Source organism: Chanos chanos, chromosome 13, assembly GCF_902362185.1.
Source record: "Chanos chanos chromosome 13, fChaCha1.1, whole genome shotgun sequence".
Lineage (NCBI taxonomy): Eukaryota > Metazoa > Chordata > Actinopteri > Gonorynchiformes > Chanidae > Chanos > Chanos chanos.
In genome coordinates, this window is record NC_044507.1 from 12302780 (window position 1) to 12330449 (window position 27670).

General features: G+C 41.8%; 2 protein-coding genes across 2 annotated transcripts; one reads left to right on the forward strand and one right to left on the reverse strand.

Moving 5' to 3' along the window:
• Nucleotides 1-1305: 1305 nt before the first annotated feature.
• On the reverse strand, nucleotides 1306-10398 carry ubald2 (UBA-like domain containing 2). The gene is made up of 3 exons (XM_030790240.1): nucleotides 10168-10398; nucleotides 6051-6107; nucleotides 1306-1674 (listed from the first exon to the last, which is right to left on the reverse strand). The coding sequence occupies exons 1-3, from the start codon at nucleotides 10285-10287 to the stop codon at nucleotides 1312-1314; spliced, it is 540 nt and encodes a 179-aa protein (XP_030646100.1). The 5' UTR covers nucleotides 10288-10398; the 3' UTR covers nucleotides 1306-1311.
• Nucleotides 10399-17041: 6643 nt separating this feature from the next.
• Nucleotides 17042-19780, forward strand: foxj1a (forkhead box J1a). Its single transcript, XM_030790956.1, has 2 exons — nucleotides 17042-17650; nucleotides 18914-19780. The coding sequence occupies exons 1-2, from the start codon at nucleotides 17042-17044 to the stop codon at nucleotides 19778-19780; spliced, it is 1476 nt and encodes a 491-aa protein (XP_030646816.1).
• Nucleotides 19781-27670: the final 7890 nt, after the last annotated feature.

Genomic DNA, 27670 nt, shown 5'->3' on the forward strand with positions numbered 1-27670 from the left:
TACATTTTTATAACTTTGTCTTTTTTTTTTCTTGTTTTTTTTAAAATACATTTCAAAATTGGACCTGCGTTTTCTACCATTTGTTCGTTTCTAAACAAATACTGGAGTATACTAGCAAGTGTAGCAAAAGAAGGGGGGTATTAGAAACCACCGTATGTTTTTCACATCCCTTGACTTATTATTTCGGGGTGTGATCATCTGTATTGTTATTATCATCTCAATCTGACATTTGAACTTTATGTAGAATCCTTCTCGAATGACTGTATAAACAACTGCCAACCCGGCCAACTTCCTTTTAACTGTCTGCTTTTCTCTGAATCAAATCATTACATTAACAGCTCTCCAGCATTGCGTTTCCTCCAGAACCAATGCAAACAAACAAAACAACAACAACAAAAAAAACCTCTTAGTGTCCACCACTCAACTTACACAAAGCCACCATCAACCGCACCTTAAAGTCATACACCACATTTAAAAATACGTTTCGTAAAAAACAGGCACGTGGCTTCATGTGCCCTCATGCAGTGGCTTTGGGGGTGATCTATTCCATTTCGGGAGAATTCATATTTTACATAATAGCTTACTGTAAAATAGAGTATCTCTACAAAGTCGTGTATGTAAGGGGAGAAAATCCTGAAGACCATCATATGCTTTTACAGTCCCATAGTTTGTGTCAGCTGTTTATTGCGAGTGCTTGTTGCAGATGCAGCGTTACAGAACCATAGGAGAGTATCTGAGGTCACACACATACACACACACACACACACACACACACACACACACACACACACACACAAACACACACACATTCACCCAGGATCATTCCTCACGCCAGTGCTCTGCTGGCTCCGTGGCTTACAATATCTAGAGAAAACTGCATTTCCCAGGCTCCTCCGGGGCTTTTTTAGTTTCACCTCCTTGTTCATTGCCTTTTCCATCCTCACTTCCCAAAGTGGTTCTTCCCAGGTTTCCATAGTTATGTGTTGGAGATGGAGAAAGAAGAAGAAGAAGAAGAAGAAGAAAAAAAAAAAAAAACGAAAGGTCTCCAAAAGAAGTCCGATTGTTCATTGTTTTAGAAAACAATAAAATCCCTCAGAAACAGTACCTTGTGTCTCCTCTCCATCGATCGCCCGGACCCCTTAAACTCTAACCCCAACAACAACTCCCCCCCCCACCCCACAAAAAATATTCACCCACCCACTTTAGATTCACCAAGCAATATCTCTTACTCAACCCTCCCACCCCAACCCCACAAATTCTCCCTCTGTTCCCCTTCCTTGTCTCCCTCTGCCCCCCCCCCCTCCCATAGTCTCATCTCTGGCCGTGGAGAGCGGTTATGACTGGTGTTTGCTGGTTGGAGCTGGTCTGAGAGACAGGAGGCCACATCGGTTGGTGCGGTTGGTGCATGTGATGGTGGTGGTGATGGTGAGAGAGGTGGTGTCCTGTTGGAGAAGACGGAGGCAGCCAAACGGGCTGATGGCTTGGGGGGGACGGGGCCCAGAAGGAGCCAAAACCGGCTGTGGTTGAGGATGGTGGAGGTGGAGAACAGGCCATGGAGACCTGGGTAGAGCCTCCTCCGCTGGAGCCGCATTCTGACGCCCTCAGCTTGGAGAACATGGTGATGGCGTCTGGGAAGTTGGGCGGTGTGGCTGGAGTGTTTCGTGGGGTGCACATCTGAGGGTAAATAAAAACCAGACAACAGGCGTAAGCAAAGGTTACTTCAACGGTCGTGTCCTGTAAAGCATTGCAGCTTCCCAATGATTCTTTTGCATGTTCAAGAAAACATATTAAAATTTCACACTTTTATGATTTTTTAATAACTTTTTTAGCTTTGGCCTCAAAAGGTGCATTTTATGCAAGACTTATTCAAACAAATACAACATGAAAACACTCTGTCCCTTGTGCGCAATGTAAAATCAATGTCGCGGCATTTTCCATCATCGTCTGACACACTGATATCAAAGAGTAATAGTCGGTTTTGTGAATGAGCTACATAAATAATTTTTTGTTTGTTTGTTTGTTTTTCTTTTTGCTGTTTTGATGTGACCTCTTCCTGGTTTACTGATTTTTTTTTTGATGAGTTTTTGGTTTATGTTAGCCTGCAGCTCTGTGTCTGTAACACAAGGCTGAGGGCAGACTGAGGAAATGGAGTCTAATGAATCTGATACAGATGGAGCCTTATAACGGTCTAAACAATAACCACAGTCAGAGAACTAGAGTCTAATGAATCTGATACAGATAGAGCTTTATAACAGTCCAAACAATAACCACAGTCGGAGAAGTAGGTCGGGAGTTCACGTTCGCCCTGAGGACACGGGAAAACGCATGTGAAAAGCATTGTTGTCAACGCATGAGCATAAGTCTCATGATTTCAATTAAAAAGGTACGCGTTTGTTTTGGACTGGAGCCCGAGTCCTGCCTCTCCACACACATATGCTTTACACAGCTGCCCAGGCCGGGGTACAGCGAAGTAGGCCAAGGCATCAATAACCATCTCCGTTACTGATCATTTTCATTTAATACACTGTGACTCTCTCTCACACACACACACACACACACACAGATCAGGTGACAGCCATAAAAGGCGTGAGGGTGCAGTCAGCAGGCAGGATGGAAGGAATATGCCTGTGTGTGTGTGTGTGTGTGTGTTTGTGGAGGTGGGGGGCTGCTTTATTTAGACCTCCACAGTCCTGATAGCAGCCAAAGGGCATTCATACACTCACAGGGCCCCTAAAGAGGTCCCCTCTGTTTGAAAAGGGCCCCAGCGCGGAGAGAGGGAGAGAGTGATGAAGGGGAGAGGTGAAAGAGAAATGACAGCAAGCGGAGAAGGTCAAGTGTCCGAGCGGAGAACACTAAGAGGGCTAATTGCTTCACTTGTCATGTAAACACATTGTAAACGCCAGACGGACAAGATAAGGTCATCAGACTCCATCTTGTCTTGGTGGAGAGGGAAGAGGCAGTGTAGGCAGATGGGAGACGTCTCAAACAAGCCTCTACCCCACCGTATAAAAATGAGTCATTCTTCTCGACAAGTACTGACCTGATTGAATGGCAAACAGTAGGAAAGACAGAGGTGTCAAAACACCTCTGAACATTTGCAGAATGGTGTAAGAGCGAAGTAAGCACTTAGGTATAAAAAAAAAAAAACCTCAAACACACACACACACACACACGCGCACACGGTTGTTAACGAATGTCTTTCTTTATCTATGTGTGTGTGTGTGTGTGTGTGTGTGTGTGTGTGTGTGTGGTCTCCTAGAGACAGCTTTGGGATTATTGGCTGTTGGAATTGAACAGGTTTACACCTGACAGCATTAACAGACAATCTAACCCAATCCAGAACACAACCACTCTATGCCTGTCCAGAAAGCAGAATAACAAAGGCTGGAGACTGGCGTTCCTCACAGCAGGGAACACAGCTCCAGACTTTGCTGTGGTGTGTCGCCTCACATCATAAAGACTGAATGTGTACTGAAGTATGCCTGCTGAAAATGACCTGCAGTCTGAGGGTAAGGTCTGTCCCCTTAAAAACAGTGGAGGCCTCCAGGGGCCCCTTAGAATCACAGAGGGATCTCTAAGGAGCCACATGCAACTTCAGGGACAATAACAGTCCCTGTGCTGAAGAAAAAAAAAAAAAAAAAAAAGAAGAAGGGAGAGAGGGAGAGAGGAGGAGAAGTGTCTGGTTTGACTGCTTCCTGTCAAATAAGACAAGCCTTGACTTGCCTCAACTGCATGTGCATGTGTCTCCCTCAGTCAGGCAACACACACTGGTTTACCTGCTACAGGAACACACACGAACACATGCGCACACACATGCACACGCACGCACACATACACGCCTGCGCACAGATTCACAAACACACAAACACACAGGGATTCACATGCATGCATGCACGAGTGCGTAAGCACGCACGCGCACGCGCGCACACACACACACTCACACAAGCCCTAAGAGCCAATCAGGTAATGATGCTATTTTATCTGCTCAAGAGAAGTTCAGTCAAAAACAAAACAAAAAACAGAGCCAAACAGTGCTGCACTTAGATATGTAAACACGGTCACGCACTTACCCACATTCACATGAACAACCACAAGCATACATGCGCACGCACAGAGACACACAAAACAAGCTCTGTAAGACTGATATCTAAGGGCCAAGGAGGCTGGGCTGTCAGCACACACTCATATGTCAGATCAAAATACCCCCCCTCCTACAATCCCATGTCAAACCTATGCCCTGCACATCACGTGAGCAGATATGTACAAAAAACCAAACTGAATTCACAAAGACAAAAATTCTCTTTGTCTGTGAGAAAATACAGCTATAATTTGATATAAACAAACAGATATAAAATAGAACTGCTTTTATGTTCATTTACACACGAACTGAGGCTCCTTTGTTTTGTGTTGGATGTGATCAATATGTATCTTGGTGCTTAACGTGTAATCTACTGTACTCTGGAGTGTTATGGCTGGTACAGTAGGTCTTTTCTTCTTAAAACTGGTTCTCTTTTTTTTTTTTTTTTTTTTTTCCCTCTGTTTAGGAAGACCCCAGGGAAAGATATGAGGACACTCACTCTCACAAGGCACAGGAGATCACTGCCAGCTGACGCCTGCTTCTCCTCAGCCTGACACACACACACACACACACACATACACACACACACACAGACCAATCCAATTCAGCGCTGCTCTACCCCGCCCCATCACCCGTACACCGCCCGCAGCAGAGTGACGCAAGAGCTGCACCCAAAATAAAAACAAACCACAACCCCCGCCTTTCTCACTCACACACATACACACACGCGCACGCATGCACGCACACACACACACATACACACAGAGCCACTTCCTCTCTCTGCCTGAGCTCAGACATGCTCCGCCCCGAACAGCAAACAGACACGTATACCCCAGAGGAAGAGGGGGAGAGTGAGAGAGAGAGAGAGAGAGACAGAGACAGAGAGATAAAGAGAGAGAGAGAGAGAGAGAGACAGAGAGACAGAGAGAGGGAGGAAAAAAATAGAAAGACAAAGAAAACAAAAACAAATGCTGCAGTGCAGACACAGATGTGTGAAGCAGACAGGACAGAGGAACTGCACAGCACAGAGCTCTGCGTGTGTGTGTGTGTGCGTGTGTGTGAGAGAGACTATTCCTACCATGTAAGAGCACGTTCACAGGGAAAGCTTTTAAAATCAGGTTGCATAAGACTCAGTATGACAGACAAAGACCATGGTCTGGGTAGTCATTCATATCTGACTCGTAACAACAGAGAAAAAACACACCCTCTAAACCATCACAATGCTCACAAAACCAACTCAACCAGATACATTTACTTACTTCTATAAACTGATTATTGTCATAAACACTTAACATAAAAAGACACATCAATAATATTAACAATATGATTAGTTTTTTAAAAGTAGCTGTACACATGTTATTACCCCGCATTATATATTTTCTGTACATTATTATTATTATTATTATTATTATTATTATTATTATTATTATTATTATCATCATCATTATCATCATTATCATCATTATTATTATTAATATTTTCATTATTGTTATTGTAATTGTTATCATTATTATTATTATGGTTGTTGTTATTATTACTAGCGGTGTTGTTGCTATCGTTGTCATCAATCATTGATCACTATCCATGGTCATACATAATTAATATGTCATGACAGACAATCAATTGAGACAATATAGTCAGACATCACACACAGCACACTGAGAGTGTATCAGTGAGGTTTACACAACCCCCCTACCGCTTCATTCCCAATGATCTAACCACATCAAGCGTGTGTGTGTGTGTGTGTGTGTGTGTGAGAGAGAGACAGATACAGCTTTAACACCAGAACTGTGAGTATAGATTCAGTCACCCCTCTCCTGCCTCTTCCCTTGGTGTGCTGAGTGTGGTAACCGTGTGGTGAATTAGCTCTCTCATCTCACACACAGGATGTTGTACATGCCCTAAGCCTGTCAGGTTTTTTTTTTTTTTTGTCTTTCTTTCTTCCTTTCCTCACACAAACCAATGTACTTACCATCTGGTGGTGATGACTAGGGATGTTAGCCTCCTGGAAAAAGGAGCTTAGGGCAGTCTGTGGAGGGAGAGAGAGAGAGAGAGAGAGAGAGAGAGAGAGAGAGAGAGAGAGAGAGAGAGAGAGAGAGAAGGGAGGGGGGGGGGGGAGCATAGACACAAAGTTAGTGTGAGCAAGTAAATTGTCTGTAAAAAAATTGGAGCAGTAGAACTTGAGTCTGACAAAACTTGTCTGAATAAAAGAGTTGTTCACATTCTCCTCCTTCTCTGAAGCACAAGCACATGAGTCCCCCCCCCCCCCCCGCCCCCCCCCGTTCTTCCCAGCGTTAGACTACGGGTCAGTCGGTACAACAAGATCACATGACGCCAGGGTTAAAACTATTATCTGGCACACTGTGATCTAAAAGAAGGTTTGTAAACCATGGCAACAGAGACTTCTGAGGCCCTGACAAACTGAGGAAAATCAAACTACACAGCAGTAATGAAGCTCATTTAAGAGTCTATATGTGTCAATACTGTGTGTAAATAAAGCACAAATATCAGAGTGTGTGGGAGAGAGAAAGAGAGAGCGAGCGCATTAACAGAAAGCACCAGTTAAAGAGTAGGTTGGTCTTTATACAGGGATATTGTCATGATTAGGCATGTTTTGCTCACCATCACAGATTCCTGTCAAACTGTGGCATTGGAATAAACCATTTTGTTACCTTTTACAATGCAAAATTACAGACTCATAAAGAAATAACCTTGTACTCAGAGAAATTTACACACACACACACACACTAGTACAAAACAGCTCTGAAATCTGCACAGATGTTAAGACATTTGAAACAGCTGCAAACCCTCGAATTGAGATCAGAGCAGTAGTTTGAGTGGATTGTGCCGTCCATTCAAAAGACCATAAATGTCTAAAGTGGGACTATGGGGTCCAAAACTAATCTCCCACATTGGGGTATCTACACTGTTAATGTGATGGACTCTCTGTCTTTCTCAACTCTTAACTGAATGCTTGTTCATTCCAGACCTCCTTTTCTCTGTGTGTGTGTGTGTGTGTGTGTTTGTGAGAGAGACCCAAATGCTAGCCCCTTCCCCCTATCCCCTACCCCCGCTCTCACTGTGTAACAACAGTGGCACTAGCGTAGGAATGTATGTGTGTGTGTGTGTGTGTGTGTTGTTTGACGTGACACACATATCAACTCAAACACGCAGAGCCGCTATTGTCTCCATGGCTCTTCACTTCACAAAGCTTTTTGTCACCGAAATCTTTTTTTTTTTTCTTCAGAAAGATTATTTCAAGATACACAGACTGCTGTTGTGCCTGTCAGAGGGCTACTTTCTTGCGCACACACATGTGCAAATACAGCTTGCAGACGTTTTTCCTTGTGTGTCCTCTACCAGCAAATGGAAGTGATTCCATTTAGAGTGTAGCAGTGTTTCAAAGCCTTTTCAGCCAGAGCGTTGAGGAGGCTTGACAGCCATTACACACAATGTGACAGGAAACAGCCAATGAGAAAGGCCTAATACACACAGGGCATAAAATCAGCATTTAGCCTGCGCTAAGAACAAATGGCAGTCTCTCATTAAATAATTAATAATACATTATGGTTTATGTGTGCCGTAAAGAAGGTGGAAAAAAAGCAGATTGAAGGACTATAGGAAATGACTGGGCACAGAACATGCCCACGGACAACACACACACACGAAGCAGACTGCAGCACACTTTCCAGAAACCAGGCCAGCTATGAGAATGAAGTTCCACCAGAGACAAAAGAAGACTTTACACATGAAGTCCATCAGAGCAAATCAAGTTGCTCAACAGAAATCTCACTTTCCCATAAACATGCTATGCTGCTAATGTCACACAGTCTAACAAACAAACGAACCAAAAAAAAAAAAAAGTCACATCAAATGTAAACAAACACTGAAGACATAACACAGGCTGTGATTGTACTTTGTGCTTATTTTTCTCCCCATCTTTCTCAAGGCTTCAGCGTTCTCAAGGCTCTGTTTTCTTAACACAACTTACACGAAGCATGCATAACATTTTAAGAGGTCGAAAAGATATTCTAGGGGCTTTACAAACTCTTATCTATTTGGTCACCCAAAAACAACACAGCCTTTTTAACAGAAGGAAGTCCTCCCAGAGGAAAGAACTTTTCCAAAACCGTACACTCGCTCCAATCAATCCCATTTCCTGTTCAACCCTCACGGTGAAACCGTGTGCTGAGGTCTGGTTTAATACCAATAAACCACCTGGTCAAACGACACAACTAACAGTCTGATCCCAAGGAGGTGCAAGTGTTTCATGATCCATCTGGAGACATTGCTTGTGACGCAGGAGGGATTTTAGGATCTATTTTACAGTTCAAAGAACTGTCGAGAATGTCAAGCTTGTAACCTAGTTCTCAAATCAAGTTGCTAATATGATTTCATAATGTAAACAACATCAAGCAATGCTGTTGCAATCAAATGAGAGTAAGGCAATGATATTAAGGTGTGGCTGAGTTCCTTTTTGGCAAAACAGATCATATGCGTCAAAGGGTAACAAAGAATTCTTGTACAGGTGCATAAACCATCTAAAAAGTGTTAAAAAAAAAAAAAAAAGTGTAGTTTAGAAGACGTTAAATGACAAACGGCCTGCCTTGCGGAAGCTAGTATCTAAACGATTGTTGGATTGAAGGCCTGGAGTGTCTATGTTTGAACAGCTGAGCAGGGTGTGAGGGTTAATAACTGTACCTTAATCGGTTTTTGCCTGCGATGGTCTAATTCGTTGGGATCTAAATATAACCCTTTGCATACTTCATTAGGAAACAGGGGAACTGTGTCGCGCTCTGATCGTCCACGTTACATGTACCTCTTTCATTTGTAAGCTTTCGTATAGGTACACAGCTGAAATTTTCAAGTTTCATTTGTGTAGATCTTGAAATGTGGAGAAATTGCATGACTTCTGCACTTAGTACGATAAGTGAAGGACGTTTACCGTTGGTATAAGAAAAAAAAAATAATGGAGCAAAAACTAAGCCAGTCAATGTGAGATGGCGAGATGGAATTTAGAGGGCTTGCACATGTACAAACCACGCACTTATTTTATCAACAGTGAAACTAGCCTTTCCAGTTCTCCGAGCACAACAAAGTGTGTGTACGTGTGTGTGTGTTGTTACTACAAGTTTTAATCCTCGTAATCGGAAAAAAAATCCTTTCACTGACTTGTACACAAACAGTACACCGAGTACCAACTGTAGTTTTAAAAGGAAGTGACTTTCATAGTATGCCCGACCCGTTTTCGATGACTGAGCAGCTACTGGAGAATGTAAACAAAAAACGGTCGCAGTGTTGCCACACTCGTGATTGAAAAAAAAAAAAAAGACACTGACAGACAACGTCCGTTTTAAGGCTACAGCTTCCTGTTCACAAACAATAACACTCAAACACATTGAAAAATACAACGCAAGGAAACAACATGTAAACTTTAATCAAATCGTAATTCACAGTTTAAATAAAATTACTGATAACTAGTCGTTAGATAGGTATCGTTACATACCTAAATATAGAACATCGAGTGAGTTAGCTTATCGCCCAAAGCAGCTTTAACTTTACACCAAGAGATTTAGATGTTACTTCACAATTCTTTCGGAATAGATTCACTGTTAGATTAGTGCAAATAATTATCGCCAAGCAATTAAATATCAATACCTCCTCTCATAAAGTCGACAAGCTAGCCAATAAACATTAGCGACTTAAACATCATGAAATCAGTTAAGACGCTGCTTTTTAAAACGCAATATCCTGCAGTTTAACCTGTTCAGTCCTACTTAAAGTGTGAGTGTATACAGTGTACGAAAATTTAGTTGATTGCTCAACAAAGGACTCGACACGATGGCAAACCAACATTTCCCTGAACGTCTTCCGGGCTGGCTTGAAAAACGCGTGCTTGCTAAATTACACATCACCACAGCTTTGGCGAGTGGTTAAAACAGTGATCTAGAAATGCTTTCACATTCTCTATGCAAAAGCTGGGTACACTTTGTATTCTCAAACTTTTCCCAACAAGTGTAGCTAGAGGGCAAGCAAAACGCATCATGCGTGTGTACAAATAATAAACACAATCATAGCTGAGGGGTTACCTCGAATTGCCAATGCGCCGCTTGAAGAAGCTGCTTCGCTTGGTCAGCGGCACAACCAGCAGTCAAAACAAACTGGTTAATCATTACTTGATGCCTAAGTTCGTCCATATTCACCGACATCGCCGCGGTCACACCACCTCTGTTCCTTTATGTTGAAAACTGTAGTTAAATAAGACACACAATAATATATTTTTTCTGTTTTGCGAGTCCCTGCCCAGGCCCTTCCTTCCACTCTTTCCTCTCGCCTTCCAGTAACAACAAATATTTTCATGTCATCACCAACAACAAAGCCAAACTCGTCCTCTGATTGGGTAGCGAAGAAAAGGATATCGTACTCACGGATACCCTATTGGCCATCAGACAAATTGGCAATCGTATAGAGTGACGTAATTTTTAGCTTACAAGTTTCAAGGGATTGGAGACTCAAAAATCGTGTAAGCGACCCTATTGGTCTGTTTGACAAGAAGGTATCCCAACGTCGCTCAGTTATTGGCCAAACGCAAAAACTTCGTGAATTTACAATGATAATATTGTATACAATGACAATTAAATGTTGAAACAGTCTAAAAGAGACATTTTGAAATTTACCCTGAGAATAGGCATTTACAGTGTTTCAGTACATTTCTACACTCCTCATCCATTATATTAACAAGAATTCTGACACAAGAGTAACGAAAGTCTGAACACGACGTCCAGTTCCTCATGATTAAAAACAGAACAATCACAAATGAGAAAAAATCTACAAAAAATAACCTTAGATCACTGGGTTACCAGCAATGCCCTGAGGTGTCACCTAGGGATTTTTTTCGACTCTCTCTTGGGACTATAGAACAAATGCCTGCATGCGATTCCCCTAAGAAGCAGTTTTATTCAAAATTACAAAATATGTATTTGTTCTCATAGTTACATATTGTCAATTCATGTTTGAGAATACATCCGATAACACCAAAAATAAATGTTCAAAATATACATTAGCAAAACTAAGTGTAAATGCTGACCACTGAGTATAGTTTGCAAGAAATGTTCAGTTCCTTAATATTTGTCATTTTATCTCATTTATGTCAGTGTTGGAATTTGGGATACATGACACGGCCCAAGAGAAACACTGTCTCAAATGACCCTTAAAAAAGGGGCATATGACCTAATTTGAACTTTATCATTCAGTCAAGATATCATACAGAATTTTTCACAACTGTGTTATAAGATGTGCACACATTATAATCATACAGATGCAGTTTCCTTCTTGTTTCGTTGGCTGTGTTGAGGACACCTACAAAAACATTCTTATCCTTCAGTGATAAATACTGACATATATGATTTTCCACACAGAATGTGCTGATGTGAGCACAAATCCAGCAGTCATATAATACTTAAATCTCGTTTCAGAGCACTATTTCTCTGAGCTCATTGATCTGTTTTGTATAGTGCTGTCTTACAAGTGGTCAGATAATTCCATAATCACTTCTTAGCTCAAGCCACTGAGACTTTTGAAAGACAGATAGTAGCAATCCAAGTCTCAAGACACAATCTTAAACTCAAAATAGGCACATGTAGAAATATCAAACACAATACTTCTCTGCACCACAATCCTGCTACCACCCATCAATACATCAGATGAAGTGTAAACTGTGAACTGGAGGTGGTACTAAAAGACCAAGTCAAGAGTGTCAACCTTGTCAGCTGAGAAGATGAATAATTCATTTTGGATGTAGGAGAAAACCTGTTAAAGAGAAGGCTATCTATAATGTATTGGAACTGGGCGTGTCCTCCGCCTACTGTGTGTTCCAATGGGGCTCAATGAGTGGAATGTGAGAGAGGATATGGTGACATCATGGGATGTAATTAGAATCTAATTGAAAGGTCCAAAATGTTACATTGGAACATAAAATACAAACATTTATAAAGTATTCAGATCAATTTTCAATGTATGTTTTAATTTTAAGTGTGGCTGAGTAAACTAAGCATATGTTGATTGACTTTTTAAAATTCGAAAGGCTGATATTTCAAAAAGCTCTGTAAAATAATTGCTATGATCGAGGCTTTACATCAGAAAAGTCCATAAACTTTATCCAGAACAGAATCAACACATCCTCCTAAAATTCTGACAGATCGTCAGTGATCAGTAACAGATAAACAAACACAGCTGGACTGACATCTGTTCTACAGTCTAATCTGAATCTACAGCCTCATTTGTTAAGTGAACTGAAAGCACTTAGATCCTGAATTATCTTTCATAATACCCAAATACACAGAATCATTACTTCCTGTGAATTGCCAGAGGTCCAGAGGTCAGCATATTGCATCAGAATTCTGGAGAGTTTTAGCTGAAAGTATTTGAAAGTGTCATCTTTCAACAGTTGCTTTGTCATAGAAAACATAGAAAACCATTTCTGATATGTACATAGTTTTATTATAAGTTAGGAAACAGATAAACACTGCTAATAATATACAGTCAATGAACCGTGAAATCTCAGAGAAATCATGATATTCAGCTAAACACTTCATTTAATTCTTGATGTTTTAGAATACAGTATATTCATTCATGTTGTTGCTAATGTACTAATGTTATTTCTAAATAAAATATACTTGTGGTAGGATCGCCATTTGGGAACAGATATTTGGCTATGTGCTTCGGTGAAACACAGATAGAAAAAAGAATAGCATGCTTTATATTTACTATACAGTTCAGAGTTAGAAAATTCGTATTTAAAACCTAATACTTAAGTACCCTGACATTTCTTCCTGTTTTTGTTGGGTCTTGGTTTTACTCACTTTACCACCAGTGTTGTCTGAGAAGTTGACTAATACATGCACAGGGATGCAGAGCCTTCTCCTTCATGACTTTCTTGTGTGAGGAGCAGTGATTCGTTTTGCTCGGTGAATGATTAATATGGCTGAGATTGTGGGGACTTTGTCCTAGATTCTGAAATACTGACGGCATCTTTGCGTATCTCAGTAACTTCCTCGGCCCAAACTTGAATCAAACCCTAACCTCTCTCACTAGGCCCCACTTGTAGACGTGAGATGACACATAGATTCCAATACTAACCGCATTGTAACAGTGCACAGCTCAATGGTCAGTTTAATCTCGCCATTTACTACAGATTAGCAAGAGTAACGGAAATAAAAGGGAAAGGGAAAAACTAGCACCTTGGTAGACTCAGGCAGCATATGTGACCAGACTGTGATTCACCAATAAGTCACTTTGTTTTTCCTACAGACTCTGAGACTTTACCAGGTTCATGACGTGACCTCATCAGCCTCATCTCAGCATGAGGGTATTGGATAATGAATAACTCAGCCTCATCTTGAATGATATGTTTGTGGTGGGTACAAAAAGCACACATAAATGTGAATTCTGACCAGAACAAGGAAGTTTCATCACATTACACCTGTCCTGGCTTCCCTTCATTGGCTCCCAATTCATGAAAGGGCAGATTTTAAGGTCCTCTTATTAACATATAAAATTTTACATGGGCTTGCGCCTTCCTACATGTCTGACTTAATTACACCCTATAACCCCCCTTGCACCCTGCGCTCTCAAGATTCTGGACTATTAGTTGTTCCAAGAGTTAAAAAGAAAACCGCTGGCAACCAAACCTTTTCCTACTGCTCTACCGTCCTCTGGAATGGTCTACCTACAGTCTACCTCACCATACCTTTAAAACCACACTAAATACTTTTTTCTTGAACTTAGGGATAATATAATTTTGATTTGACTTTGTTATAGACATGTAAAGCCCTTTGAGACTATAAATAGTGAAATTGGGCTCTAAATAAACCATTTTTATTTTTATTATTATTATTATTATTATTATGTAAAGAGTTACCAGTGTTGGGAATAATGTGTGATGATAATGAATATTCAGATTCCGACAGTTCTTTTTTCTTCCACTCACAATAATGTTTTCTGTTGTCAGCAGATGAAACCGCTACACAAGTCACTTCTTTTGTTCTGGCTTAAGGCTTGTTGAGCTGAAGTCAGCTATCAGCTGGCGCCCTCTACTGTAGATTTTTGTACACTGCTACTGTTGAACTCTATAAAAAAAAGAAAAGAAAGAAAGAAAAAGAATGCTTATTGCATAGAAATTGAAGAGGTGGTCACTATTATATTTGAGTATGCTAAAATAATGAATAGCACATTTGTTGAGCAGTTTTATACTTGAATATTTCTGTGTTTGAACAGTTAGTCCTAAGATTCTGCAACATGTATTCAACCTATTTATTCTGCAACATGTCTTCAACCTATTCATTTACCTCATCTCTGCCAGTGGTACCCAGTGAAAAGGGATAATGAACCGACAAAGACTGGAATTAAGAAATATGGTTTCTCAGAGGAGACCATCAGATCTCACATTGTTCTGTAATATTCAGTAATTGATTGTTCTCCACAAGATCTCTTCTCCTTTCCTAGATGGGGGTGGAGGCGGCGGAAGTGGGCAGGTCTCGAGTTTGTCTTGAACAATCATGTCTGAGTAGAGAACAAGCTTGACAGAAAAGGACAATTAGAAATGTCTTGAGGCTGATTTCACGGGTGACTGGCAACAAGAGAAGAGGGGAAAGTACTTCAGGTACCATCCGCACCTCCTCTTCCTTTGCATTCTCATGTTTTCACTATCTCAACTACAGAGCCTATTCATTTGATTGACAGTTTCTGTCCCCAGCCCCCCACCCCCCAATTACCTAAATAGGAACTGTGTGAGAACAGGTGTTGCATGAAACCTAAAGCACCCAGTTGGAAACTATCATTTTTTCATCAGTTTTAAGAGCCAACCTTTTCCATTTCCTTGTAGTATTTAACTGTTGACTGCTGTAGTTATATTAAAAGAATACAGTAGCATCGGGTCAGGTCCCAGAGAAAGACACTTTTGTAAGTAAATTAAACTGATGAGCACCTCTAGTGTTTTGAGAACTTGAACCCATCTTCCTCAGCCTATAGGAAGATGTCTGTGAAGGAATGCGCTTTTTGTTAATAAAGTAGAGGTACAAAAAAGGAGGGAAAAAAAGGCATAAAAAGGTCTGGCCTCTTGAACGCTCCGTTAGTGTGGCTGAGTGGCTTCCCGAAGCACTTCACAAAAGCGACTGTAAAGCAATAAAAAGACATCTTCCTCTCTTGAGTTCTCTGTCCACTCCAGCACAGGGTGAAGTGAATCCAGGACATTCACAACTGTCACCGTGCGGGTCACACATCATCTTCTAAATGTTGAGCTCTTCATGTGAATGGCAAAGACTTAAACCCAATAGTCAGAGAGAAGACAAATAAAGTTGTTTGTATTTTTGAGTTCACGTTTTATATTACATATTCTGGGAAAACAAGGAAAGAGAAGCTTTATTTTGTGCTGCTAGTAAACTTTGCTTACTAAAGGGACTTGAGTTGAATCTCTCAGATAAAATCTCTCTGAAAACTGCAAGCTGTGGATTCAGGACAACACTGAATATCGTTTAATGATTTTCCTTTCCTAACTATAACTTAAGCAGACGAACATCCAAGGCCAGATCGAGTTACAGTTCACAAAATATAACTGAGATGGTTATATTATCCATGAGGGTTTCACAGTTTAAATTTTACAAAAGAAAAATGTCCCTCTATTCGGTGTCTCCGAGTATAAACAGTCGAGCAGAAAAAAAGAGCAATCCGTCCTTTCAGTACTTTTTTGAAAACCAGACAGAATTGACTTGCGTGACGAACAAACCTGAGTGTGAGAGTGATTAAAAATGAAGCGCCATAGCAACCACCAAGCCAATAGAAGAACGGGAAGCTGTTTACAAGGGGGTGTACCGTTTCTATGGTTGCGGGACAAACCTCTTGCGCCAGGTATTAAACTGGCCCCCGAGAGACCGTGCAACGCCGACACCGTTATAAGGACCTACATTGGAGACCTTGGGTCGACAGGCGCGCATCAGAGCGCGAACGAAGCAATCCTACGGAATTCAGAAGCTGCTTTTTACAGCTAATACACGGAGAACGAAATTAGGATTAATCATATAACTTTTTCTGACTGGATGTGTTTGAAGCACTTCATTTGACGTCATATCAGAAAGAGAGGTAAGTTACATAATAATAATAACAATAATAATAATAATAATGATAATAATAATAATAATAATAATAATAATGAGGGTTTCAAGCACTTTCTCACCACAAAGCAGCTGAAGGAAATTTAAGAATTTTTGGACTAATAAGAGATTGTGTAGCCTACATAATAAGGCCTATATTTAAAAATATACAATATATTTTTATGATTGTGCCATCTTTTTGCCGAGTGGACTATGATTTAAAACTGTTGTCGGAATTTAACAGGAAATATTAGGTCAGTGTTATAAATGATGCATGGTTTGCTTCAGTAAATTATGAATAGTTCACCTTTTAGATGTAAATATGTAAAACCAATATTTTTCCATTATCCCCAGCATCTAAAATCTGAAAGATCTTAAAATGTATCGCTCTGGTCACCGTAGTTAATTGTAATTCATCAGCTGTACGCTGAATGTCGGATTTTTCTGAGCAGTATCGTCCACACTAACCTTTCCGAGACGCTATACGGCTACTGAAAGCTGTACAGTAGGCTACTGCCCGTGTCCGTTTCAGGAAAGTTCTATGACCTGCCGACAGCGGCGGAATTCGGCTAACAGGCTTCTCAAAGTACTTCATGTTCAAGAGTTTCTCTCACTTAACGTCAGTAGTCCTTCTGATATTCAGTTTCATAAGACGTGCCCCCAAATCGCTATTAAATTCCATTTTTCCTGTGGAATAGCGTTTGTAACACACCTTAACACTGAAAAAAGACACCTCTTGAATACATTGTAATTTGTTGTTTTGTGTTGCAAGGCTTAAACTGGGGCAGTGAGGAAAGACAGCGCTTAGAGGAGGACCATGTTGTCCCTGAGTTGTGCAGACCCCTGGCCTGAGGGCTCGGTTGGGCTGGAGGAAGAGGTGGTAACCGCAGCTGCGCAGGCTGAGCAGCTGGATGAGAATTCTGGGGTCTGTGACGCCAACAGCAGCAGCAGCAGTGGTAGTAGTAGTTCCTCCCTCAGTCTGGACGACAGCTTGACCAGCCTCCAGTGGCTACAAGAGTTCTCCATCCTCAGTGCTAGTGGAGGACAGCATGTGTCCCCATCCAACCAGCACCAGCATCAGAATCTATTTGCACATCAGCAGCTAGTTGGAACAGAAGCTCCAGCTTCACCTTTGGCAGGTGATCCAGCATCCATAGGTATGCCACTGACTCCTGGCAAACCCACTGCAGCCGCCTTCTGCAGGGTGCCATCTTTGTCAGCTCTGCCTAGCCTGGTTGCCCATGGGCACTGCCCAGATGAGGTTGACTACAAGACTAACCCTCATGTGAAACCACCTTACTCCTATGCCACACTCATCTGCATGGCTATGCAGGCAAGTAAGAAAACCAAAATCACGCTGTCCTGCATCTACAAGTGGATCACTGACAACTTCTGCTACTTCCGCCATGCTGACCCCACCTGGCAGGTGAGTTGCTAAGGTCATTGGTGTGACTTCCTTTTTGTTTCACTAAACTTTCTAACCTTTTTTTTGTCTACTAAGACATGTTTAGCTGAGACGTTTGCCTTTTAAAGGCTGGCACTCTCAACTGCAGCTTTCACACAGTTGGCAGAAGGCAAAGCGTGGCATTTCTGCTATTGTTTGGGCAGAATTTTGTGAGCGGAGAGAATTCTCTTTAGTGTCTGCAAAGGAAGACTTTGTGTGGGTTTGGGACTATGTGTGTTTTTGTCTGTGTGTGTGTGTGTGTGTGTGTGTGTGTACATGCACACATACGTGTGTGGGCGCATGCGTGTTTGTGTGTGTGTGTGTGTGTGTGTGTGTGTGTGTGTGTTTGTGTGTGTGTTGGAGAAGGACCAAATTGTAGTTGGGCACAATGATTTTCTTTTGCAAGGAACCCACTTCAGAAAGCTGTTTTTCAGAGACTTGATATTTTGAGAGTTCTTGGATGACTGCCACGCTGCAGATAAGCATTAGCAGAGAGGGTTTGTGAGTAATTAAGTGTACTCAGGGACTAGGGATAACAGTAGACATGTAGCCTATGCCACCCCTCCTCCCTGCATGACCCCCCTGAGAGTATATAGGTATCTCCATACAGATGACTTAAGCTGGTTCCGTTTAAGCATAATAGAATCCTTTGAAGTTATGTTAAACATGGCTTTAAAGTATCTCACACTGGAATGGACTGGACGTGGAGGCACCAGAATTTTAAAAGTGTATAATTTACATTGAAAAGGAAGAGATTTTCAAAAAAAAAAAATTTTTTTTTGGTTGGTGGCTGGTGAATGATTAATTAACCCCATAGCTAAACTCCCCATTTTCGAAAAAACTGCTCAGACATTTCCCCAGCTTTCTGTTATTGCAACCCAGAACATGAACAGATAATATTTAACCAAGGTCGTAGGGTCAGGCCTTCATTTAAATGTAAGTAGTTTTGCGGGGAGTGAGGAGAGAGCATTTTGTTGGTGGTCAGTGCATTATGGTGTTGATGAAAAAGGGCAGGATACACAGTAAATTTGTGTAATGCGTGTTTTTTCAAAAATGCACACTTCCTGCTCAGACGAAATCAACCATAATGGGTGACAGGTGCACTCACATGCCTTCATTTCAGCAAGCCAGACACAAGTGTGGCCTCATTTTGTTTAATGAATAATGCAATAATAACTGGCCACCATTCAATGAATGACAAATTATGTTTTTTTCCCTTTTTGTCTAAAAAAACTGCTGTTTTAGAACTCCATCCGGCACAATCTGTCACTCAACAAGTGTTTCATCAAGGTTCCCCGGCAGAAAGATGAGCCTGGAAAAGGGGGTTTCTGGAAAATCGACCCTCAGTACGCAGAACGTCTTCTCAGCGGTGCTTACAAGAGACGGAGGATGCCACCTGTCCAGATCAACCCGGCGCTGCAGGCTCGGTTTAGGATGAACAGCCAACCCAGTTTGGGAGGTTCCAACGGTTTTACGGGGTCACAGACAGGAGGTCTTACCGTCAGTCCGGAGTCCCATCAGCTTCTCAGAGAGTTTGAGGAAGCTACTGGAGCCGACCAGAACTGGGATCCTCGTCTCACCGAGGCCACCATGCTTGGCAGCTGGGTCTCAGGGAAGGGCAGCGGCGGACACAAGAGGAAGCACCCGGCTGGCCGCAGGACTGGGACGGCAAAAGTTCCGCGGCGTTCCAGTTCCCCTCTGCTGTCCATGGAGGACCAGAAAGATCTGGGTATCCTCAAAGGTAACTTCGACTGGGATGCCCTGCTGGATTCAGCCCTCAACGGGGAGTTGAGTCTGAATGAGGGGGGTCCATTGAGTCCCATTCCATGCGAGGAGGACCTGACGGTTCGGGGTACACACATCAGCCCGCTGGAGGTGCCTGGTGGCGTTGCCGACAGTCACGTGCTTTCGGAAACTCAGAGGAGCAGTGGCATGGACTTTGATGAGGAGACATTTTTGGCCACAGAGTTCCTGCAGAGTCCCTGGCCAGAGGAGGAAGAAGCAGAGAGACCTGACTTCCTCTGCAGTTCCACAGTGAATATTGATCAGCTGTTTGACCTGGGAGAAAGCCTGGGTGGTGATATCAGTGGTAAGATCGAGTCTTTGCTTTGAAAATGACCAGTGAATCATTGAAGGTCCACTAAGTCTTCTGGATCCAACTGAATATAATATCAAAATATGGAGAAGAAAGGAGGGGTTGAGATTGCTCCAGCTCAAGGACATCAAAGTGAACTTCCATCACCAGCACACTGAGATATCTTTTAAATATGTGTCTTTTTCAAAAATTTGATTTTTATATATGCTTTTGATATTTGGCACATGTGTTGGCTACCTTTATCTGTGACAAAAAGCCACTGAAGAGAAACTGCCAGAAGGAACAATGATATTGTTCTCTCTCAACGTCTCTTAAAACCCCTTATCTACCCCTCCACTGGGACTCAAAGATAAAAGGAAGGTGGACCATGGATATCCACCATTGGGAACCCATGTGATGTGAGGAGAAGAGGATGTTTATATTTGTTTACAGTTCATGTAGTCCAATAGTACGGCGTGCCTAGGCAACTGTTTTGGCTGTAAATTAACATCATTATGAAATACCTATGACCTTCATGTCAAACAAAGGATTATTATGTAGAAGGAAAAAAGAACTCTCCTTTTTACTGGACTTGTGAAAATCTCTGAAATAGAACAAAAAGAAAATGAAAAACTTATGAATAAACACTTAATATAACATTCAAATGTAATTTCTGCATTGATATTGCCATCTGAAGTGTCAATATGTCTGATGTTAATACCTTACTCTGATGTTAATACGAAAAGAAAAGAATTTTTTTCCCCACACGTTTTTCCACAACATATTTGTCTTGCATATTGTGTTAAACTTTCAAAAGACTTAAATGGGACAGAATGAATCTGAAGGCCTCCTGGGGACTCAATTAGTTCACTTAATGAGTTCATTTTCAGTCAAACTCTCTCTTTTGAAAAATTAATGGGCGATTTGCAATTCGTATTGGATATATAGCCAGATCCTGAACTGTCTAAATTCAAAACTGAATTGACTCCAGTTCTGCTGTATGATCTGGCTGAACAAACTCTAAACAAATGTCACATTGCACAGTAAGACCAGGAAAAGTGCATTTATGTTATATATGTGTTATATATGTTTATAGCACATTTCCCTTGAGGTATTTTTGGTGTGTGTGCGTGTGTGTGTGTGCATTATGAAATTATGAGACAAGTAAAAAAAATGTGCCAAGTTTTCTTTCTCCTGCAATATTGTAGTGGCTCTAAGATCGTGATTTCTTTTTTGCTTCTCCCTTCCAAAAAAAAAAAAAAGAAAAAAAGAAAAGAAAAAAAAAATTCTTTCAAAACAAACTGCTTTGTAGCACAAATATGTTGTTGGGATCAAATCATTGTGAAATGGTATAATCTTTCCTTGTTTGTTCTTTGTTTGAATTTGACTGCACTGGAAGATATAAGTGTGTTTTTGGGGTCGCATCTTTTGCTAATTAACCGTAGAATACAAAATCTGCAATGTCTTGAAACCAAATTTAAGCAAAAAAAAGCAACAAAAAGCATCCCCTGCAATTCCTGATCATAACTGTGAGTGGCTAAGGAACAGGCTGTGTTGAAGAGAAGATAAACATTTAAGATGATCTAGAGAGAGCTTATAACTTTAACTGGTATGATGAATTCAATGGGAACTGAAAGTAAGATCCTCCTGGGACAGACATCTGAACTCTCTAGATCTGAAAGACTTACTCAGCTGACTTACTGAAGGCTTGTAAATGAATACCTGACCTCTAGGTTGGATGGATGTGCCAAGGTCAAAACTGGCAAAAAAAAAAAAAAGTAGAAGTGTTTTTGTGCTTGAAAAAAAAGGTGCGAATGTGTAGATCTGCCTGAGGAATTGTTTTTTTCTTTTTAATTTTCTATTTAGTTTAGTGAGATTGCTTTCTGCTCCATGAGTTTATATAACAAAATCACATACCCAGAATTGTCAGAATATGTTTGGCAAACAGGCCATTGCTCAGTATGTCAGTCATTACATGACTCACAAGCATATTTTTTCAGGCTAAGTTTAAATTGTTGGATGAACCACAGTAATGCTGGTATGATATTAAAACTGACAGTCCAAATATTCTTCCTGATCACAAATACGTTGTGTTATCAAATTTGACACCATACCTCATTTTCAGCTTCTGTAGCATAATCATGTTTATTATGGATGCTTTCTTTATTTTATTTCTGTCATTTTTGTTTTCATTAAAAACTTGACAGTGTCCAGTTTTGTTTAGTTCTGTTCATTTTAGGCCTTTGAGAGTGTTGTGGTGCGTGTGTGTGTGCATTTTAGGGTGATTTCAAAAGATCTAAACAAGGATCTACATCCTCAAGAAACAGTCTCTCCCTCTCTCTCTCTCTCTCGCTCTCTCTCTCTCCTTTCTCTGTTCATGCCTGATTCCGCTCCATTTGCACGGCTGCTTTCATTAAGCCGGCCAGTGGGAGGGGTGGGTGGCCAAAACAGATAGAGGCAGTGTGTGTGTTTGTGTGTGCGTGTGTGTGTATGTGTGTGTGATTTACACAGGCTCCATCCTGCTTTCCTCATTTTGGAGTTGACTCTCCCTGTGGACCTCAGGGGAGGGGGGTGGTTGGTGGTGGAAGTGAGAGCTTTGTCTGTGCTCAGACAGATTCCCGAATTACCCCTCCTTTCCCGGGGTTCCCGTTAGTCTTGCCCTCGCTGAGTCCGTGTGGGGTCCAGCAAAGAGGAGCATCCCACGCCCTCATATATCACCACATCAACCACAGGGCTCGGTCACACCGAGCCAGCACGCCGGGGGGCTACACAGCATTTAACCTAATGGATCCACTTAGGCATTCATGGCAGTTTGGCTGCCCATAAAAAAGTCATTTGGTTTTGCTATTGTCATTCGCCATATTGTCAACAGATGCGAGTCACCCGTTCAGTTTTTTCGGTCGAGGCTCTAGAGCGCGCAGGTGGAGGTACACGACGGGATATTCTGAGCTTGCTGAAGAGATAGCATGTGGAATTTTCCTTTTCTTTTTTCTTTACATCCTGATGCTGAGCTTTTGTAACTACAGAGACAAATAAATGCGAGATTGATTAAAATGAAAGGATCAGAAGTGTGAGGAAATCTGTAACCCCACACGTGATATGAAACCGATGTCCAGGCTGTATGCTCAAAAAACAAAATTAGCAACACTGAAAGCTAATTGAGTACTTTGTCAATGGTTCTAATAAATAATCGCTTTTGCCAGCTTTTTGCGCTTTTCATCCAAACCGCTCTTGTATGTTTGTCCTCTGTGAGGTCCCTTCATCTCTCCACAGGAGTTCTAGTCAGGCCATTCCATGTTGGAATTAGCTTTCCAGGTAGGGTGCAGGGTTCATAATTATAATGTGTTGGCCTGGTTAGATGAGAGGCCTTTGGAAACCTGATCTGGCCATTATTCCTCAGCTCTGTTGATGGCTACACGTAAGGAGAGCTCCCAAATGAAACTCTAACCAACCCAATGTTTTTTCTTTCTTTCTCTTTCTTTCTTTCTTTCTTTCTTTCTTTCTTTCTTTCTTTCTTTCTTTCTTTCTTTCTTTCTCTCTCTCTCTCTCTCTCTCTTTCTCTCTCTTTCTTTCTCTCTCTCTCTCTCTCTCTCTCTCTCTCTCTCTTTCTTTCTGTCTTTTTGTTTCCTAGACTCATCATGTTCAAAACCAAAAGTACAAACTGGTAACAACAGCAAAACCTAAAAGCTTACACATCCACAACAGAAAATCCCCTGGGTAACAGTGAGAGAGAGAGAGAAAAAAGACAAAAACCTGTGTCAGAAGGGTGAAATACCTCACACTAGCGAAAGTCAGAAATTTCAGATTAAGAGTAAGAAATGGATCAGTAGGACCAGGGCAGTAATGAAAGTCCATTCATCTGCTCCAGTCAGAGTCTGGTTTGACCCAGGAGCTTCTGTACCAGAGAAAATACCAGCCTGTAAGAACAAGCCACTCCATCAGGGCATATTTTCCACCGGTTGCCCCCCACAACTCCATTGGTATTCTGGAGTTGTGTACAGCGAGGGAGTCAACCCTGGACGGCCCTTGCTAGCACAGCTTATCCCCGTGGTTCAGAAAAGAAGGAGCGAGGGAGGGAGGGAGCAAGGAGAAAAAAAAAAAAGGGGGAAAACAGAAGAAGAGTGGGGGAATACATCTTTTTTATCACATGGCTCCTGAAAGGCCCGTCTCCTGGGCAACTGCTGGTGCTATTGTGGTAAAGGCTGTGTGGAGAAAAGGAGAGGGTCTGTAACAGCTCCTGCAGACTCAGGGGGTTGATCTGGGATGAGGAGGGATGTGGAGCGATGGCTGGACGTAGAAAGAGCAGGAGGTCAGCCAGCAACTGAGATTTATTACGCTGACGGTGTTAGTCTTTGTAAAAGTGCACTTACCTTACCAAAGAGGGACCTCCAAAACCCTCCCTCCTTCGCCGACCCCCCCCCATCAATGAAGAAGAAGGGGTGCAGGGAGGGGTAAGTTTCACAGGACACACAACCTTGTTCTCTTTTTCTCTCTTTCTTTCACTAAATTGCATGGTTTACTATGCGCAAGTGTAAGTCCTTCAAGCTGCTTAATCGACTGAATATTTGAGAGAGTGAGAGATTCTTGAGGAAGGGGAAGCATACAAACAGGCTCAAAGCAGAGTACGCACCCTGTATAGTGATAAAAAATCTCACAGATTTCAAACAGATATCAAACTAAAATCACCCCTTATCAGACAACTTCGATCATTAGGCCAAGTCAAAAATTTTGGTGTGACTGGAGAGTCTAATTATGGATTACAATATTTGTTGCATTTGTCTCTGCAATACACATTAAGAATGTGTTAGTTTCATTTATACTGGAGAATTCAAGACGTGTTTTTATTTTTTAAATTGTTTTTGTAATATTTCTCTTTCTTAAAAATGTAATTTGATAAACTACCAAAATGGTAATATGTAACTTATATATGATATATATGTGTCATACATACGACATATTTAACACATATATGATATATTGAAGTACTGATGCTGAAGTGTCAATAGGTCAGATGAATAAAAATAAACATGACACCCACACTATATAGACACAGATGATTCTGAGGGTCAGACCACAGCAGAGGGCTTTGTATGCAAGGTCGCTAAAGGTGGACGTATATTTGGTGTATATGTGTGTGTGTGTGTCTGTGTGTGTGTGTATGTGTGTCTGTGCGCGTGAGTGTGTGTGTGTGTGTGTGTACATATGTGTGTGTGTGTGTTCTCTGGGCCTGTGTCTTTCTTTGTTAGTGAGACACAAGCGAAGGGGTAATCCGACATCCATCAACAGCTTAGTGAGCAATCCACACAGCGAGCAAGCGCAGGCGTAACAATAGACAGTGAAACGGTGGGAGGTCCCTTATTCTTTACACAAAGCTGTGACGCTCTTTTGTATGTGTTTACGGAGAGGGGGTGGGGGGGGGGGGGGGGGGGGGGGGGTGAGACTGAGACTGCAAAAGATCACTGTGACAAAGCCGTTTCCCGTCAAAGACACTTAATTGTGCTCATCATCCCGTCACGTCTCAAAGATGAGGAGCTTGGCTTAAGGTGAAATAAGGCTCAGACTGGAAACTGAGGGCGCTGTGCACCTGCAGGTTTCGCAAAAAAAGTTATGACTCAGATTCTGTTTGCAGTCAGGGAGCAAAAATATTAGGGTTAGTATGAGTTACATGAGCTAACTAGTCTCTTGTGGTCTGTGAGATTTTACTAAAAGGGAAGGCTAGATTCTCACCAGACGACGAGATGCTTCAAACCTGTTAATGTTTGCGAACCGGGCACAGTCAGATTCTGTGTAATGAAGTAATGAAGAGATGGCCTTTGGGATTGGTGGGGCACTGAGTTTACATCAGGTCTCAGAAAAGCAAGTCCTCATTGTACTGATTTCCTAGAAACAGGCTCCTCCACCTGTGAGCTAATGACAGTCCCCAGACTGCTTTTCAGATATCTCTCTCTCTCTCTAACTCTCTCTCATTCTCTCTCTCTCTCTCTGCCCCTCTCTCTTTGAGTCTTATCATCTGTTTCACATGTCACAACAGTGACCTGACTTTACCACTTCATCAGCAGAGCCCATGATCCCATCCTTTCTATACAAGGTGTTAAAAAAAAAAAAAAAAAAAAAAAAAAAAAAAATATATATATATATATATATATATATATATATATATATGTGTGTGTGTGTGTGTGTGTGTGTGTGTGTGTGTGTGTGTGTGTGTGTGTGTATGTATGTATGTATGTATGTATGTGTGTGTGTGTGTGTGTGTATATATATGTGTGTGTGTGTGTGTATTCCGAAGTACCTACTAGACACATTAGGTAAATATGGTGTTACTCCAAAGTAGGTATAAATGTAGCACTGCACCCTTATATTACCTGTGGTAATGAATTCATGTGATAATATCCAGTAAACATATGAACACTTTTATAATTAAACAACAACTACAAAAAAAAGAGCAAAACTTTGATGCACTTCTGATTATGTGTAATAAACTATCTGATGTCTACCCTCTGCTGTCTAATGAAAGGTCGCTAATGGCTACATAACTTAAGATCCTTTCAACTTCTGCTCTATCAGCACCATCAAACAGTCTGGGTTTTTGTCGAAGGAGAGCAGCGGTTCCCCAGCACTGTATGCGACAGCGAGCAGTGGTGTCAGATTTGGGAGGACCGATCGACTCTAGCAGGTTGTGTGAATGTGGAAGATGGAGGAGATGCTGTTGTGGAAACGAGTGAAGACAATGCTGCGACTTCTTTGTCACCTGCATACCACAGGAGGAGGAAGAGGAGAACTCACCTGACACATGATCGCACTGTGGCCTCAAGAGAGTCCATAAGACTATCCCTCAGGGTGGAGGAGGGAGGGAAAATTACAGAGAGAGAGAGAGAGAGAGAGAGTGAGAGAAAGAAAACAAACATAAACAAAGTCCATGGCAGCCAGGTTAAGCTGTGTGCGTTCCTGGCGGCGGTGGCTCGACCTTGGATGGGCATGCCCAGACCTGCCTTTCAAGGCAGAGTGGGAGACACACCAAGCCGCTTGCAGGACTTGGCCAAGCTCAATGAAAGGAAAAAAAAAGGCCCACTTTAGGCAAACAAGGACATAGTAAGCTCTTTGCACCCCACTCCATTTTTTCCATTTCTTTATTTCTTTATTTATTTCTCCTGCACCCCCCCCCCCCCCCCCCCCCCCCCGTTGGCTTGCCTCACACGGCCTGCCAAGGGACTTTTTTTTTTTTTTTTAACGCTTTCCACCATAGACGATACTCTCTCTCTTTTCTCTTCCACTTTTTCTTCTTTTAAATTCCCCCCTTTTTCAAGAAAAAAAAAAACTTTAATTTGATTTCTTTATGTCTTTGTTTGCTTCCCAGGGGAGAGAAAGCTTTGAAATGTTGCTGTTTTACATATCTTAGGCGCTACCATCAATAGGTGAGCTGCCAGGGTGACAAAACCCACAAAAGGCCCCCACGTTGGACCCAAAGTGGGACCCCCTCGTAGCAAAGCCCAGCCAGGGATCTCTCTCCCCTTCACAACCCTGCACGGTTCGGAGCTCATTCGAAGTTTCACAGCCCATGCCATGGGAGTAACCGTTTGTGTCTGGCACTCTCTCTAAATGACTTGATTGGAACAGATGGAGGATGAAGGTAAAACACAGACCTTCACAACCGTTTCCCACAATCCTCTCGTTCTCTAGTCGGCACTGATTCTGTATGGTGTGGACTGTGGCTCTGTAGTGGAGTAGTTCTTAGTACTAGAACATGCACATACCATAATACTTTACTAGCCAGGGAAACAGAACGATAGTGTTGATCTTATTTTTCATTAAAGCTGAGGCTTTCAGAGTACAATATCTGTTTGAACATTCTGTCAATAACAGGGTGATTACAAACAAAAGAAGGGTAGGCAAACAAAACAAGATCTCAGTGACGCCTGTCAACCACT